The 14,868-nt window shown below is 35.1% G+C and overlaps 1 protein-coding gene across 3 annotated transcripts in view; it reads right to left on the bottom strand.

Annotated features, from left to right (window-relative positions):
* The window catches only part of LOC128876609 (patched domain-containing protein 3), a 59,843-nt gene that overhangs the window by 9,963 nt on the left and 35,012 nt on the right, over positions 1–14,868 (bottom strand). The window contains exons 4-8 of one of the 3 annotated variants that reach the window (XM_054123100.1): positions 14,544–14,729; positions 13,350–13,693; positions 8,685–8,885; positions 7,302–7,433; positions 2,094–2,407 (exon numbers count right to left, since the gene is read on the bottom strand). In XM_054123100.1, the coding sequence (XP_053979075.1) occupies positions 2,094–2,407; positions 7,302–7,433; positions 8,685–8,885; positions 13,350–13,693; positions 14,544–14,729 (1,177 nt within the window). Of the gene's footprint in view, positions 1–2,093; positions 2,408–7,301; positions 7,434–8,684; positions 8,886–13,349; positions 13,694–14,543; positions 14,740–14,868 lie in introns of those variants that run through there. The other 2 variants (XM_054123101.1, XM_054123102.1) reach the window with 2 other exon arrangements.

Raw genomic sequence — 14,868 nt, 5'->3', positions numbered from 1 at the left:
GTCATTGCAAAAGGTTTAGGAGACTATTACCGTGTGCGACCTTACCCCCTCACAACTGAATGATGGGAGGGAGGAGTCCCTTAGATGGGACATATGAAGGACAAATGGAGGGAGATTTTCTCCTCAATGGGATTCATAAATCTCTTCCCACGTTTTTTCTTTCTGAAAAGAAAGTCCACGAAATAGATTTTGGTTTCTCGTGGAGGTGTTGCTTTGCTTTGATGCTGTTGTTGTTGCTGATGCTGATGCTGGTGCTGATTATTGCTGCTGGTTTTGGTGTCGCAGTGTACTCTGCGGGGAACGCACACTGGGGAAAGCCCGTCTCCTAATTCCCGCTTGAGAATCCTTCGCAGAACCCTTATATAGGAATCAAAGTTCGATCGAGAACTAGTGAGAAATGAGTTGACCGACCTAGCCCTCTGGTAGCGAATACGAAAGATTTCGCCAACACGTTACTCCCAGAGGGCATTAATGTCGGAAGAGCGCGATGATCCCTACCTTTATCATTGGAAGACGGTAATTTGCCGAGCGCCAGCAAATTGAATAGCACAGGGGCGAGATACCTAGGTCGCTAAGTCCTCACAATTCATAGTTAGCTTTTCTTTGGTCACTTTCAAGTTGGGTTGCAAATAAGAATTGTAAATAATATAATACTTAAGTGATGCATTATGAAAAAGATAGCTCGATATTGAAAACATGAGTAATGACAGTTCCATTTTACATTACAAAAGTAGTGGATAATTAAAAAGTAGCCCATTACAAATTAAGAAAGTAATTACAAAGTACAAATTACAAAAGTAATGGATAACAGACGAATGATCCACTAAAAATTGAAAAAGTAATAGCTAGCGATTAAATGATCCATTAAAATTTGAGAAAGTAATGTACAATACTCTTGTAATGTGTAATGGATGACGGTTCCGTTACAAATTACAAAAATAGTTGGCAATGGATAACCATTCCATAACATATTACAAAAGAAATGGGAAATGATCAAGTGACTCATTACAAATTACAAAAGTATTAAATTTATAGACGAGCGTTCTATTAAAAATTGAAAAATTAATAGGTAACGAATAAATGGCCCATTAAAATCTAAAAAAATAATGTAGGTTTTTTATTTAATTACTTTTGTAATATGTAATGAAACGTTTACCCATTGTTCTTTTTTTTTTTTTTATATAATGAGTAATGCATTACTTTTTTACGTCTCTGGTCTCAACGTTAGAAACAATAGAAACGAAATCACACCACCTTGTATAAGAGTGACGCATTACCAGCTGCGGTCTCATACGTATGGTGATCATGTATACAAGAACGACATCTGATCGTTGCTTCTCATATTCGATTCTTTTTGTCAATGTTATTTGTTTGGTAATTAGCTTTCTCAAGATGGGTCGAACAGAGTTATGAGTTATTCGTTTCTCTAATTTATTCTGAGAGTTTAAACACATATCCTCCGATTTACTCGTTCTACTAAGTTTCGTTTTTTGCGGAAGAATACTAATAAAAATTATGAAATTATTAATTTTTCTCGTATCTTTGTAAGCAAATCCTAATTAGAATCAAGCAACCTATGTGTTGTGTCAATTTTTACAGTTGTTGGTCGGTGATCGAATATTTTGTTATATGATTTCCACAAGTCCCGATAATATTACATAGTTATATATTAATAATTATTATTCAAATTGTATACTACTATATCGACATTTATTAAATTAATTAATTCAATTTATTTTCACCAGGCTGTCATACACATCTCGTTGTATGTGCTTCCCCCCTTAACCCTTTGCGCTCGAGACATTTTTCTATAAAATCATGTCCAGTCCATTGTTACAATAAATTTCTGTAAAACTAAAAACTCTATTTCGAGAAGAAAAATCTACGAATATTCGTGACTCAATTATTTCTCTATTATTTCAATTAATAATTAGTTGTATTCTGAAATAAGTAAAATTGATATTGTACGTTCAAAAAATCACTTTTAACTTGCATATGTCGCCCTAGAGGCGCCACACGAGTGCAAAGGGTTAAACGAAGGGATATTTACCGCATAAATCTAAGTACAGGTGTACAAAATTAACATTACTGACCTGTATCCGATAAGGAAATTCCCGGAAGTAGTAATCTTGGCGGTCGTAGAAGACGATCGAATAGGAATCATTCTTGGAGAGCTTGCGACGATCCAAGCCTTCCTGAAGAGTCGTTAATCCGTAGAGTGCACCGGCCAGGTAACACGCGAATATTAGAATGACTATGGCCTTGATGGGTCGACAGTTCAACGCAACAGCCAAGTAATCGCGGAACCAACTCATGCAGCCGTGTTCTGGATTATCGATCGGATTGTACGGATCATCTGGGTTCACTCCTCCTGAGCACAACGCTCTATACAGCCAAGATCGGTGCACTGAAAAATAAAAAACATTACACGTGTCTGATTTGACAATAACATCTATCGTACTTTGGATCGTCTGTAGAAGTCGAAATAATTCGAATAGCATCCACAAATTTTAACCTTGCATTACCAAATATATTTATTTTTGTAAAATGAAAAAGGAAATTGATCTTTTGAAAGTGTCGCACACCAGCAAGACCTCTTAACACATAAGGACACGTAATAAAAATTATTTTTATATTACCCATCTGTTTTAGGACAAGTTTAATTCTGTAAAATATATTTCCACCGAAAGAATGAGGCATTAATAAAAATACAGTATGAGCAAAACAAAACAAAACAAACTAATCGTTTATGGATCGATGATGTAATGATATATTGTGTGATAAGTTACCCTGCGGATTTTTATGCATTTATAAGAAATTCGAATGTGCGAGGAACTACAAAATGGACACACTATGCAATAACATAAAAAAAAGACATTGAAACTAAAGTTCATATTAAAATATATTCAGAGTAAAATAAATTCCTGAAACATCAAATGAACGATAAAACGGCTCGGGCACGAAACGTGTTAATCCTCGGATGGTGACGTCGACGTTGTTCGGAGCAACGTCGGCACGTATCGTTGACGATGCCCGAAGTCCGGAGAAAGCGTCTCCGTTACACGGCATGTTATGATCTAACGAATTAACGACATCGAACGTAACCACGCTTTTCTGACGTAACACCGTGCACCTAGAGATCTTGAGTCTCGGTTTTTCATTAAATCAAATCGCAACGAAGGGAAACGTGTCTCGGTGACGACATCGTACCTGGAGAAAGTTTCCCAATGACGCACAACGATCCAGATCGCGCGACTTTTGCCGCCTCGATCCGTTCTACGTCAACGATCGATATCGACAGATTTTCCTTCCGTCGGAAAGAACGCTGGACATTTTCACAGAATGTTAATATGTACTACTGACGGATGTAACGTACATACTGATTCAAACTGTTTAAAGAAGATGGGAGACATTTGGGTCATTTCGATTGATTTGATGTATTATGGCGCTTTGCCAACCTTCTAGAAGGATTTCCAGCGGAAAGCTAGAAGGATCTCGTTGAGTCTGTTTAAAACTCGCATCTATGTAGTATGCACAGGCCACTCACGAAATACAGTTTTCTTAAATTAAATATAGTTTTCTTATGTTTCTATATATTTCTACATATCTCTTATATTTCTTATATAACTAACTATAGTTTTCTTAAATTAAAAGTTGTCTTTTCACTATCAATGAATAGTTTTTTTCATTGATATAAAGGAAAGCTGTTTTATTTACAAAAGGAATCACTTTTTGTTTTATATTCTCAGGTAGAATCACACCCTGCTCAAATGTTCTACACTTGTATATTCATATTTTTGTTTTTAGGTTATATAGTGCATTCGTCGATTAAGTATCCTTTCACTAACCTACATGAAGCCTAGAATAAACGATAGCATTATAATATTCTTAAGAGATATGTATGTAAAGTGTGTCATTACTTTGTCATCAGTGCATTTAGAGATAAATAATGTCAAAGAGAAAGGACGAATGGTTAAAGTACTATGTTCGTTTGTAGGACTAGTTTTTTTCTATATAAATGCAATGATTCATGTGCAATCGGTAGTTGTATTATTTTTTTTAAATGAAATGCAAATTTTTTGTTGTATAGACTGAATCCTTTTTGTATTCCACGTAAAAAAAAAGTATTAAGGTAAAGCGTTAAACAAATCATTAGTTTATGAGATGTTTGAAACAATTGTCTATGTTGAAGAAATAAAATGTGTAAATAGTAATGGAGAAGCTATTCGGGCATCTTTCTCATGACAAACAATTGTTCTTTGAATCACTCATGACTTGTACACATTTACTTGGCTCAACCTGTATAATATACACCGAGGATAATTCAAGGTGTATGATCTTTTATCATATTTTTTTTTCCACCAAGTGGATCCGGTGCGCGTCATAGTAACAATACGAAATAACGCCGAAAATAGTTTGAAAGGAATTGACGTGCACGACACATGACACGATTCGACAAACAGCGGATGTTAAGCCACGACGATGAATTTCCTGATGTAACCAGACATCAAATTACGATCTGTAAATCGTCCAGAATCACTCGATGGTAACGACCTGCTAGCTCTGTCGAGATCTTCCGGCGTTTCTCGATCGAAGCGACCAAAAATCCTGACGTGTACTTGGCAATATACAACTTTAATATTCGGACTTGAATACTATATTCAAATATATTTTTTACGAATTAAAACTTAATATATTTTTGTTCTGATGGACGCGTGATGGTGTGGCGCAAGAAAAATGAAGAAAGATAAAAAAAATACAAAATCTGTCATTAAGGGGAGAACCAACATTGGAGGTTAAATATTAAGTATCTTACGGTGGTTTTTTCTTTTTTACAGAGAAGCACTTTGCTTAATTTTTGTTTTAACTTTGAGAATGTGTCTGAATATGTTTTGATAAACACTTGGTAATTCTTTAAATTTGTTTCACATAGGAATCTTTGGGATATCAGCTGTTCCCTGTAACAAGTTTTCGTACAGATAAAACATTGAAAAACAATACACACGAATTTTTTTATATCGCCTAATACCAACGTTCAAGGGGCGAAAACTACCCTCCAAGTTGTGAACGAAATACCTATTTAATTAAATTTCTAAGAAACTAACAGAGATAGCACAGATTGTTAAATACAAACAAGTTTGGTTTTTAACAGACAACATGCACTAAAAAAAACATAAATAAATGTTACCAAGATCTGGATGACGCAATTATTCAAAAAATGATTGTAATAGATAAAATAAAGTTTGAATAGTACTAATGTTGTTAAAATGAAAACTACCGGTCGGTAAAGTGTTAAGATATAATATTGCAAGAAAATGTAAAAAAAAAAAAAAGAATTCGTTTTTTTTTTAAGCAGTCAGACTAGCATAACCCCTTAATACTTGGGCTCCTAATGTGGTTTCTTCCCTTAATAATGAAGAACGGGTTATTCTAAAGGGTTAACGAAAAGAATGTAGGAAAATTGGCTGAAAGTTATTACACGTGCGTTTCGTCGTTGCGTAAGAATCGAGGAATTTTCGCTACCGACAAAAGTAAGAGCCCGGCAATCGAGCGAGGCATTTCGGCGGGATTACTGCATCCGATGTAATCATCGCGTTTACGTGTATACGCACGCATAAAGCCGTTCACACAGGCGGGAAGGAATAACGAGCATTAAACGGCTGGAGAAGACGTTACCCGGAATACTTTCACGGGCTCTACCGCCTCAAACGTATCATTCGCGGCGTTTTTATTTGAACTTTCATTTATTTTCCGTGCCGCGATACTTTCTACATTAAACGACCAGATCTCGAAGCCTTCGGCCGGCGTCTACTATCACTGGGTCGAAGAGTTTCCACGGGACCGTTTACTTTTTTCCACAAGCTACGATAATGGATCGGGCATTGACACTATTCGATACTGTTCCAAAAAATAAAAGTTAAAAGGTACCCTTTTTAACTATAATAACAATGAGATTAAAATACGAAAAAACAAGTTGTCGATTTAGTGAAAATTATTACGAACATAATTACAAACTATTATTAAATTCTTTTTTATATTTATCATTTATTTATAATGATTGTCTGTAACTAATATTCTTGAAGTTTGTGATTGTTCTCGAACCAATCAGGTAAGTGTAAAGCCACCTTATATATTACTTTCCTTTGACATGTCTTTTTTTTTATATCTACAATGAGACGATGTTAAGATAGAAAGAAGGCAAGACTATGCGAGCCAAACTCGTCATTTCCACTTAAGGGGTTAATCAAAATATCTTCCACCACTTTCTATCAGCCTTTCCCATCATTCTGGTAAAAGGTGAATCTTCGCTCATCGTCTATCATGTGTTTTTTTAATCCAATAATGATGGGTGACTTTGACATCGCTATTATTGCAGTCTACTATTTTTGTAATTGTGAAATAATTTATGCGCTAAAGAATTTTTCTGTTTAATACAAAGATAGATAAAATACAGAAGAACTACTAGCACGAGCGAAAAGTAGTTGGGACCCTGTGCTGGACGAATTCACGCTTCATTTTTTTACTTTTTACCATTGGTAGTTGAAATTACTTTGTGCTTTCCCAAGAATGATGTAAAAATACATGAAAAATAGTATAAACAAATTAAACTTCTCCGTATTTAAGTGAAAATTAAATTTATTAGACAGTTAAGTAAAACGTTGTTTGTCATTTGGAAAAAAGCGTAAATTCACTTATGAAAATCAATTTATTCATCTAAACCCATTCATGTGATTACCACTTGGGGCACAATGTTATATCGATATCCAAATAAAACTATTGCGAATAAACGACTGAAATACTTTGACAAATGGAACGTGCCTTAATGAACATATTATATACAGCTTGGCTATAAATATGCGAACACTTACGCACAGTAAATGATTACTACAAAATGTTTTGTTGCTAAATTCTGTTTTAAATATGCATTTAGAAACGTTTAATAATATTAAAATTTGGAGTGTCATATTAAATCTCATCATTTCAGAAGTTTTAAGAGCACACGGTGGATGCATTAACGAAAAGAAAATTGAATTATTTTTTATTATTAGTGATAAGATATTAAATAAACTACTGATCAAATGTGTTCTCTAATGGAACAAAAAACTAAATACAGAAACATATGCGATATTTATTAATAGATACGTCAATTTTTTTTAGACATTTATTCCAATTGAAGAAGTATCGACATACTTATGAACAGGGGTGTGTATGTATTATGACAAATGAATACGAACTTCCTGTTTTTATTACAAATAACATTAGTTTTTACGTTAAAAGGGCTTAATGCAAGATACACTTACTGGACTTGGAGAGTGGTTGAACTTTGCAGCACATGATGCTGTGGAGATTCTTCTGCTCGCAGTAGCCGCTTATGGCCACACATCCCGTGAAGAACGTCAGATGGAAGACGAAAGTGAAAACCACCGCGAATCCTAACCAAACAGAGCAAAACTCGTCGATTATTGTAATCGGAACCGGTGCAAAAATCGCCTTTGCTTTTCTGATTCCACACGATGTCGCTCTCAACTTTCACTTGAAATCAGAGTACAGGGGTAACCCTCTTTTCCGTCATTTAAAAATTCATGAATTCTAAATCATTTCTAGAAGTTGATCGGAGTAGTAAATCGCTAACTTTTGTCATTCCAGTTTAATTGCAATTTATAATCTATTCAGATTGCACCTACTTAACAATTTTTAGAGTAAATATTTTTAACTAAATTTTTAGATTGTGATCTATACGATACTGATGCATTTCAGAGGATAATCGCCGTTATCGATTGACGCCGACAGGATCAGCTGCTAAATTATGTCACACTAATTCAACTAATGGCAATAGTTTCTCATGTATATGATTTTACGAAAATGAGCAAAACTCGCAATGTCTATTCTATTCCCGAATTGAATTTCCTATGAACTCGGAATTTTATTTTAATTTGTATTAATAATAACTGTGGAAAATAATCTATACTGTTGCAATTGTCTGCATTGCTGTTTTTTAAATTTCCTTCTAGCTCGCGTGGTTAACTATAAATACAAAGTATCGTCAACTACTAGATATTTGTTATGTTGACCAACTTTTGAAGCAGTTTCTAAATTCTTAAAAAAATGATACCACATTTTGATCACACAATTCTAGTTTCAAAATCCTTTCCCATTACATAATTTAGAAGTGTTCTAGAGTATTTTTAGGCATCCACAATCTGTATTTAATAATGAAAGAAGAACTTATTATAGTCTATGCAGAAAATGTGTTTAATCTAATCAACTATCACTACCAATCATTTGTTCTCACAAATTCCTTTCCAGTTTAAGTGACCAACTATGAATACAAAGTATCGTCAATTATTAGGTATTTCAGTTGTTATCATGGCCAACTTCTGAAACATTTAATAAATTTTCAAAAATGGTTCCACACTTTTGTCACACGACCCCTTTTAAAATTTCTTTCCATTACAGAATTTAAAAGTGTTTCAGAGTATTTTTAAGTATCCACTACCTTTATTTAATAATAAAGTAAGAAGTTACTATTGTCTATATGGAATATGATGCCGTTATCGTACACCTGTACTTATATTACGAAGTTTTCAGAGAAAATCGATCGATTTTGTAGGCAAGAACGGCACTTGGCAAACAATTCTGCATAGATTGGTCTCCATCTACCCGCCAACTTCCCGGAAACTTACCCGAATAGATACAAAAGATCTGGACCGACGGGAAAGGTGAGAGGATCCCGATGAAAAACGATATCATATCGGTCAACGAGGTTATCGTAATCGAGACAGCAGCCTCGCTCAGAGTCGCGGCCATCCTTTCAGGTACCGGTTTCATGATACTGGTACGTCTCCAAGCTGCCAGCATCACGAATGTGTCGTCGATTCCGATACCTGCCAACAAAAATTCATCTCGATTCAATTCTCATTTCTATCAGATTTCTCTTCGGTTAGTTCTTAGAGGCAAACAATCGACTACAAAATGCAATAACTAAAAATTGTTGAACAGTAGCCAGCATAGAAAGTATCCACATAAGTGCATACAACGTTGTAGTTAAGTATCTTCATTTTTACCGAAGATCTAATTATTCACTTCAACGACACTTGAGTCAAAAATAAATACTTAGATATACATTCTAAATACTTCCTTTTGTAGAAATAAAGATCTCTCTTGCAGTATAATTTTGTTATGTAATAATATAATTTTGTTATGTAATAATATAATTATAAATATTTTAATAGATATATTATAATTGAATTCATAATAATATTACTTAATTTAAAAATTACTAATAACTTATAAGAATATGATATGTACAATATAAATGAACTTAATTCAGATATTTCATAATTGTGTGAATAAATGTATTAATTATTTTAAAAATGACTAATAATTTATGGGAATAACTATAATTTTGTCATAATTTGAATCGTTTAATATATGTATGTTATAAGTAGACTGCGGATCTTTATGCAAAATAAAATCTTCGCGAACGTGCCTAGAAAAATTGAACCTAAATAGGAATTTATTTGATTCTGCAAATATTATAACATGAACTTTACTTTCAATCTTTTTTATATTCTTGCATATTGTTTGCATTTAGTAGGTTCTTACACATTCAAATTTCCTATAAATGCATCAAGATCCGGAGTCTGGTTTTATAAGATATACATATATTTATCTTACTAGCCAGAACGTATACAGACAAATAAACAGCTTGAAGAGACGTTATCAACTAATCTTCTCATCGAGGAATAATTCAAATTTTTTGTAACAAAATTTGAAAATTGTACTTTAAATGAAACCATGTACACAGCATTATTGGCAGGCACGACGCGCGATGGGACAAAAATAAGCGATCGTGTCTGGTGACGAGCGATTTGTCATCGCTTGTCCCTTATTAGAAAAACGACCGCGGTGCCATTATCGCGATAACGAGGCGACAGTTAGCGCGCGCAGAGTGAATCAGAATGGCCGGTTTATTCGTGATTCACCCCGTCGACCACCCGTCTAAGTTTCGACGGCAATTTATAGCTACTAATAAACGCAGGGCGTCGTTTATTCAATGCTCGGCAAGGACGAGCATGATCTTTACGGCGGAAACCTTTCACGCGTTGCTGACAGTGAACCAAATTTGTTAAACGGTCGAACCTAATAGTTACCAGGAAATACGCGTCAACCTATGAATAGGGCGGCCCACGTAAACGACATTTTTGAAACGGAATACGATAGAGATCATACGTGTTAATAGAGGCAAGACTGGTACGAGTACAAAGGTAAAATGGACGGGTCGAAAAGTGAATTTATCCCTTTCGCTAGTAATGCTAATCAATGATTAAGTGATATCAATATCAATTATGATAAGAGTACGTTTTCAATTTGAAATCTCAAAATTTGTAAATAAACTTGTGGCATAGTTATATAGCTAGTAATGCTAATCAATGATTAATTGATATCAATATCAATTTTGATAAGAGTACGTTTTCAATTTGAAATCTCAAAATTTGTAAATAAACTTGTGGCATAGTTATATTCACAATGAGAAATATCGATTGAAACATCTGAGTTACGGAAAACAAAAGACAGTCGCCTACTGATTCAAGAAGGAACACGCGGTTGAACAGTCAGTGAAACGCAAACGACATAAAATAAATACGTAATGAGGCTCGAATGATTCTATTCTAAACGTCTGTTCTATTCGATATACGTGTCTTACAGTATATTCCTTCCTCTTTAATATGATTAGAAACAATTGGCGACAGTGTAGCGTGAAGTAAATGTTATCGTCTCGGATAATTCAAACACTGAAAAAACGACATTTCATATGCACCAACCTAATACATATACAGTTAGTGCAAGAAATATTCGTACAGCAATTAATTTAAAGTAAAACTAATAAAGAAAGAAATAAGAGGTAAACATTAAAAGTAACAAACTTTAATTTACGCAAAATCTACTCTAAAAATTAGAAGGAATGGCGGTTAATTATTTGGTTAATTATTTCTTTCTCTAAAATTTATGAATGAACTAAATATATGAAGATTTATTTTGAAAATTGATTCTTGAACGAACACTTCTTACACTGTAGATCTGAGTATAGATAGCTAGAGACAAAAATAATCGAATCCTCGCCAGAAGTATCTCTATTAGCGTCAACTATGTTTTCAGACTCGCGAAAGTCGACGTTGTGCAATCTTTACGGATTAATTCCCATTTTTTGTTGGCTTGATCAACGATCATGTCAGTGAAATCAGCAACGGCCTAACGAGACCGCTCGTAAACGAAATCCTTGCGACATTGTTTTCCAAGCCCTCTTCGATCGGCCGCGAATGGATCACCGAACAACCGTCGTGGAATCACAGACGGGAAGAACGGTGATTTGCGTGAAAAGCGGAAGTCCCCTTGCGCGACTTTTCCCTTTCGTCGTCACGCCAGCTTGCATCCAACAGCGATCAAAGTTTCTTGATTGCCAACAATGATTGCACTCGTGTACGTTCGACTGGATCGTTACGAAATCGTCCTCAACATTCTTTTTCCACGGCCTGAAGCTTTTCGTGTAATCGTATTGTGCCACACGAGGGCATTAAATCGGCATTTTTCAAAGTTTAGTAACGTCCATCGAGTTGAGACTGAGCCGGAACCGAGTTGTCTCAACAAGGTGGACAAGGGAACCGAAATGTAATCTGCTGGGCTACTTTCCATCGAGGAGCGACGCTCGTTCAATCGATTACGTTTATTGGTTTAATGGTTGCTTGGTTTATTTCTTTTTAGCAGTGTGCAGACTATGCAGGCCTATTTCATTTTTCGCTACAAGGGCGAGAATTACGTTGCATAAAGTAACTTATGGTGCCTCATTATATCATTGAAAAATTGAATTACATTCTATTCAATCATTTTTCAATTTCCGTAAAATCGTTTGATTTTGTATCACTTTCCCGCGCGGGTTCTCTGATATACATACAAGTATCTTCAAGGAAAATTTAAGAAAATAAAAGTGGATGCTGCCCTTTCAAAGTTACCCTAGGTGTTACAACAGCGAAAAATGGATAATTCATCAAATATTTCGCGATTCTTTAATTGCGCGATTAAATTACACTAGAAATTCTAATTTTCAGTTAACCGATATGCGACTTGTCCTTTATTCGTTGCTCTAAATTTTGATCTAAATAGTAGTTTTGCTCATCTGTTCGATACCGATTATTTTAGTTCGTCGAGTCTGTATTACATTATTAAGTTGACCTCGGTCAATTACGATTTAGTCAAGAGACAAAGCGCAAAGACAAAGAAAGGGAAAATAAGATGATTAATAAAGCCACGAATATTCAAGCTGTGTACGGTGAACAATAGTTCCCGCAGAAACATGCGAAACGCATTCGTTAGTGATTTCGTCGACGTTCCAACATGGCTCAGCTTTCATGGAATTCATGTGACAATTCTTCATTATTCATCTCACAGATAGATAAAAGGCCACGTCACTCTTAAATTATCGGAAAAAATGCAAATTATGACCGCGAGTCGTATTTTCCGATCAGAGTGGCGCCTTTTTCGACTCAAACGCGACAACGTTCAGGATAATTAATACGAGGAGTGAATGAAAAGTAATGCCTCCAACTTTGTAACTCCTATAAAGATCAAGTTATTCCAGTGAGTGTTAAACAAGAAGAATGTTTAAAACGTACGTATTAACAACTTTATAACTTCTATAATAATCATATAGAAAGATAAATTATGACATTGTTTATCTAAACCAGGGCTTCTTAAACTATGGGTCGCGACCACAAATGGGGTCACGAGATTTTAATGTAAAACATTTAATATTCTCTTCGATATTCTTTTTTCTTTGTGTACACATACGGTCAGCCCCATACAAATTCCTACCCTGTATGTCTATTAAAGAAATTTACCTGAATCAGATAGCGATGTAGACCGCAGATTTTATGGATTTATGATACAAACTAACATAATAAACACATACGAAGCATAACTAAAAGGTATGTGCACTTATCCAAAATGAAATAATAATATCATTATAGTAATTGTATGAGAATATTTCCAACATATGTACATTTTACGTATATTTTATAATTATATAATTAAGACGTATACCTCATCTTGTAAAAACAAAAACTAAAATTATTAACTAAAATACTATTATTATTAATTAATAATTATTAAATACTAGCATATGACCTGAAGGTTACACGAGCCTATAGAGGGTAAATAAAATAATTATGTTCCAAGAAACAACGACTCCCCAACAACCTGACAATATTCGTATTGGGTATACGACACCTTAGAGTCGCGCTAAATTGTAGACGATTTAGGAAAATGTAAAGAAAAGCGAGTGTTTAACTTACCAATCATGAGAAACGGTGCAGCCAGATTGAGACCGATGAAATCGACGCCTAGGTAGATGCAGAGACCAAACGCAGCTACGGTGGCCATCGCTGCGGAAACATTTCCAAGCAGCCCCAACCAAGGCTTGCTACGCACCCAATCGGTCATCATGCAAGTCGCCACGGAAAAGACAGCCATCAGGATGAACGTACTCGAAAAGTAAGGCACGATGGTCTTTGTGTTCTCCTCTAGTTCGAGCTCGAGGGTCCTGGAAGCGAACCTCGCGGTGGCGATGTGTTTGAAGACACCTTCTTCCTCAACTTTCCTAACGGTCTCGAGGAAAGCTTCTTCCCACGCCGCTCCACTGTTTGAGGAGAAGAAACCGTTTAGTTTGACGTTATTTCTGTATTATTATTTAAATTGTTCAGAGATGGTGACGTTTGGAATTGATTGTATCAGTGTATCAGTGGAACGTTACATCTGTGTCATTTTTTAACGCGTTGACCGCCACGCTAATACATAATCAAATATTTATCGTGGTATTTATATTTGTAACTTTATCGTATGTCAAGAAATTCTTTCAAATTTATTTTCTTTGACACCTGACTTTTAAAATTTCTGTTTTTAGTTCTTCAGCTTCAGCGACCATATATGGGTGTCATGACGATCAATGTGTGAAGTTGTTTAGAGGTGGAGACGTTTGGAATAAGATTATTTACGTGATTAACGTTAACGTAAGTTTAACGTTACAACTATGTCACTTTTTAAATTGTTCCAAGATGAGGATATTCGGAATTATATATTTTAGTACGCCAGTTGGACGTTACGACTGTATTATTTTTTAAACTGTTCAAAGGTGAAGATGTTTGGAATTGATTATTTGAATGGATTAGCTGGATGTCACACCTGTATCATATTTTAAATTGTTTAGAAATGGAGACGTTTGGAATGGACTATTTAAATGTACCAATAGAATGTTATGACCGTGTCATGTTTTAGATTAATTAGAGATGGAGATGTTTGGAATTAACCATTTAAGTGGAACGTTACAACTGTATCATTTTTAAAATTGTTCAGAAATGAAGATGTTTGACATGGACTATTTATGGACTATACACCTGTATAATTTTTTTAATTTTTCAGGGATGATGATGTACGGATGACTATTTAGGTTTTAAAAATGGTATAGTAAAATTCGTCCGAAATCAACTTACATTGCGTCTAGGCGCGAGCTGTCAGCAGAGAGGAAGTAAGCGAGCTGCATCGATGGTGCAGTTTCCACAACCAGGTCTTCGTTGATCACACTCCCACCGAAGTAGACTGGCAGAAAATGAATCTCCCAGGTAACCGGATTGAACATCACCGGAAACGTCAAGTTCAGCTCCCTCTTCTCCACATCCCTGTAAAGTGCTACCGACTACTTATATGGGCCACAGACACAACCACCTTCCCATGAAATAATGAGTGTAACAATTGTCGGTTCCGTAGATAACGCTCAAGAGTACCGAAAACGTGTAACTTGTCAGACTTGAGAATTCT

This window comes from Hylaeus volcanicus, chromosome 5 (assembly GCF_026283585.1).
Source record: "Hylaeus volcanicus isolate JK05 chromosome 5, UHH_iyHylVolc1.0_haploid, whole genome shotgun sequence".
Lineage (NCBI taxonomy): Eukaryota > Metazoa > Arthropoda > Insecta > Hymenoptera > Colletidae > Hylaeus > Hylaeus volcanicus.
This window is presented reverse-complemented; position numbering and strand designations above follow the sequence as displayed.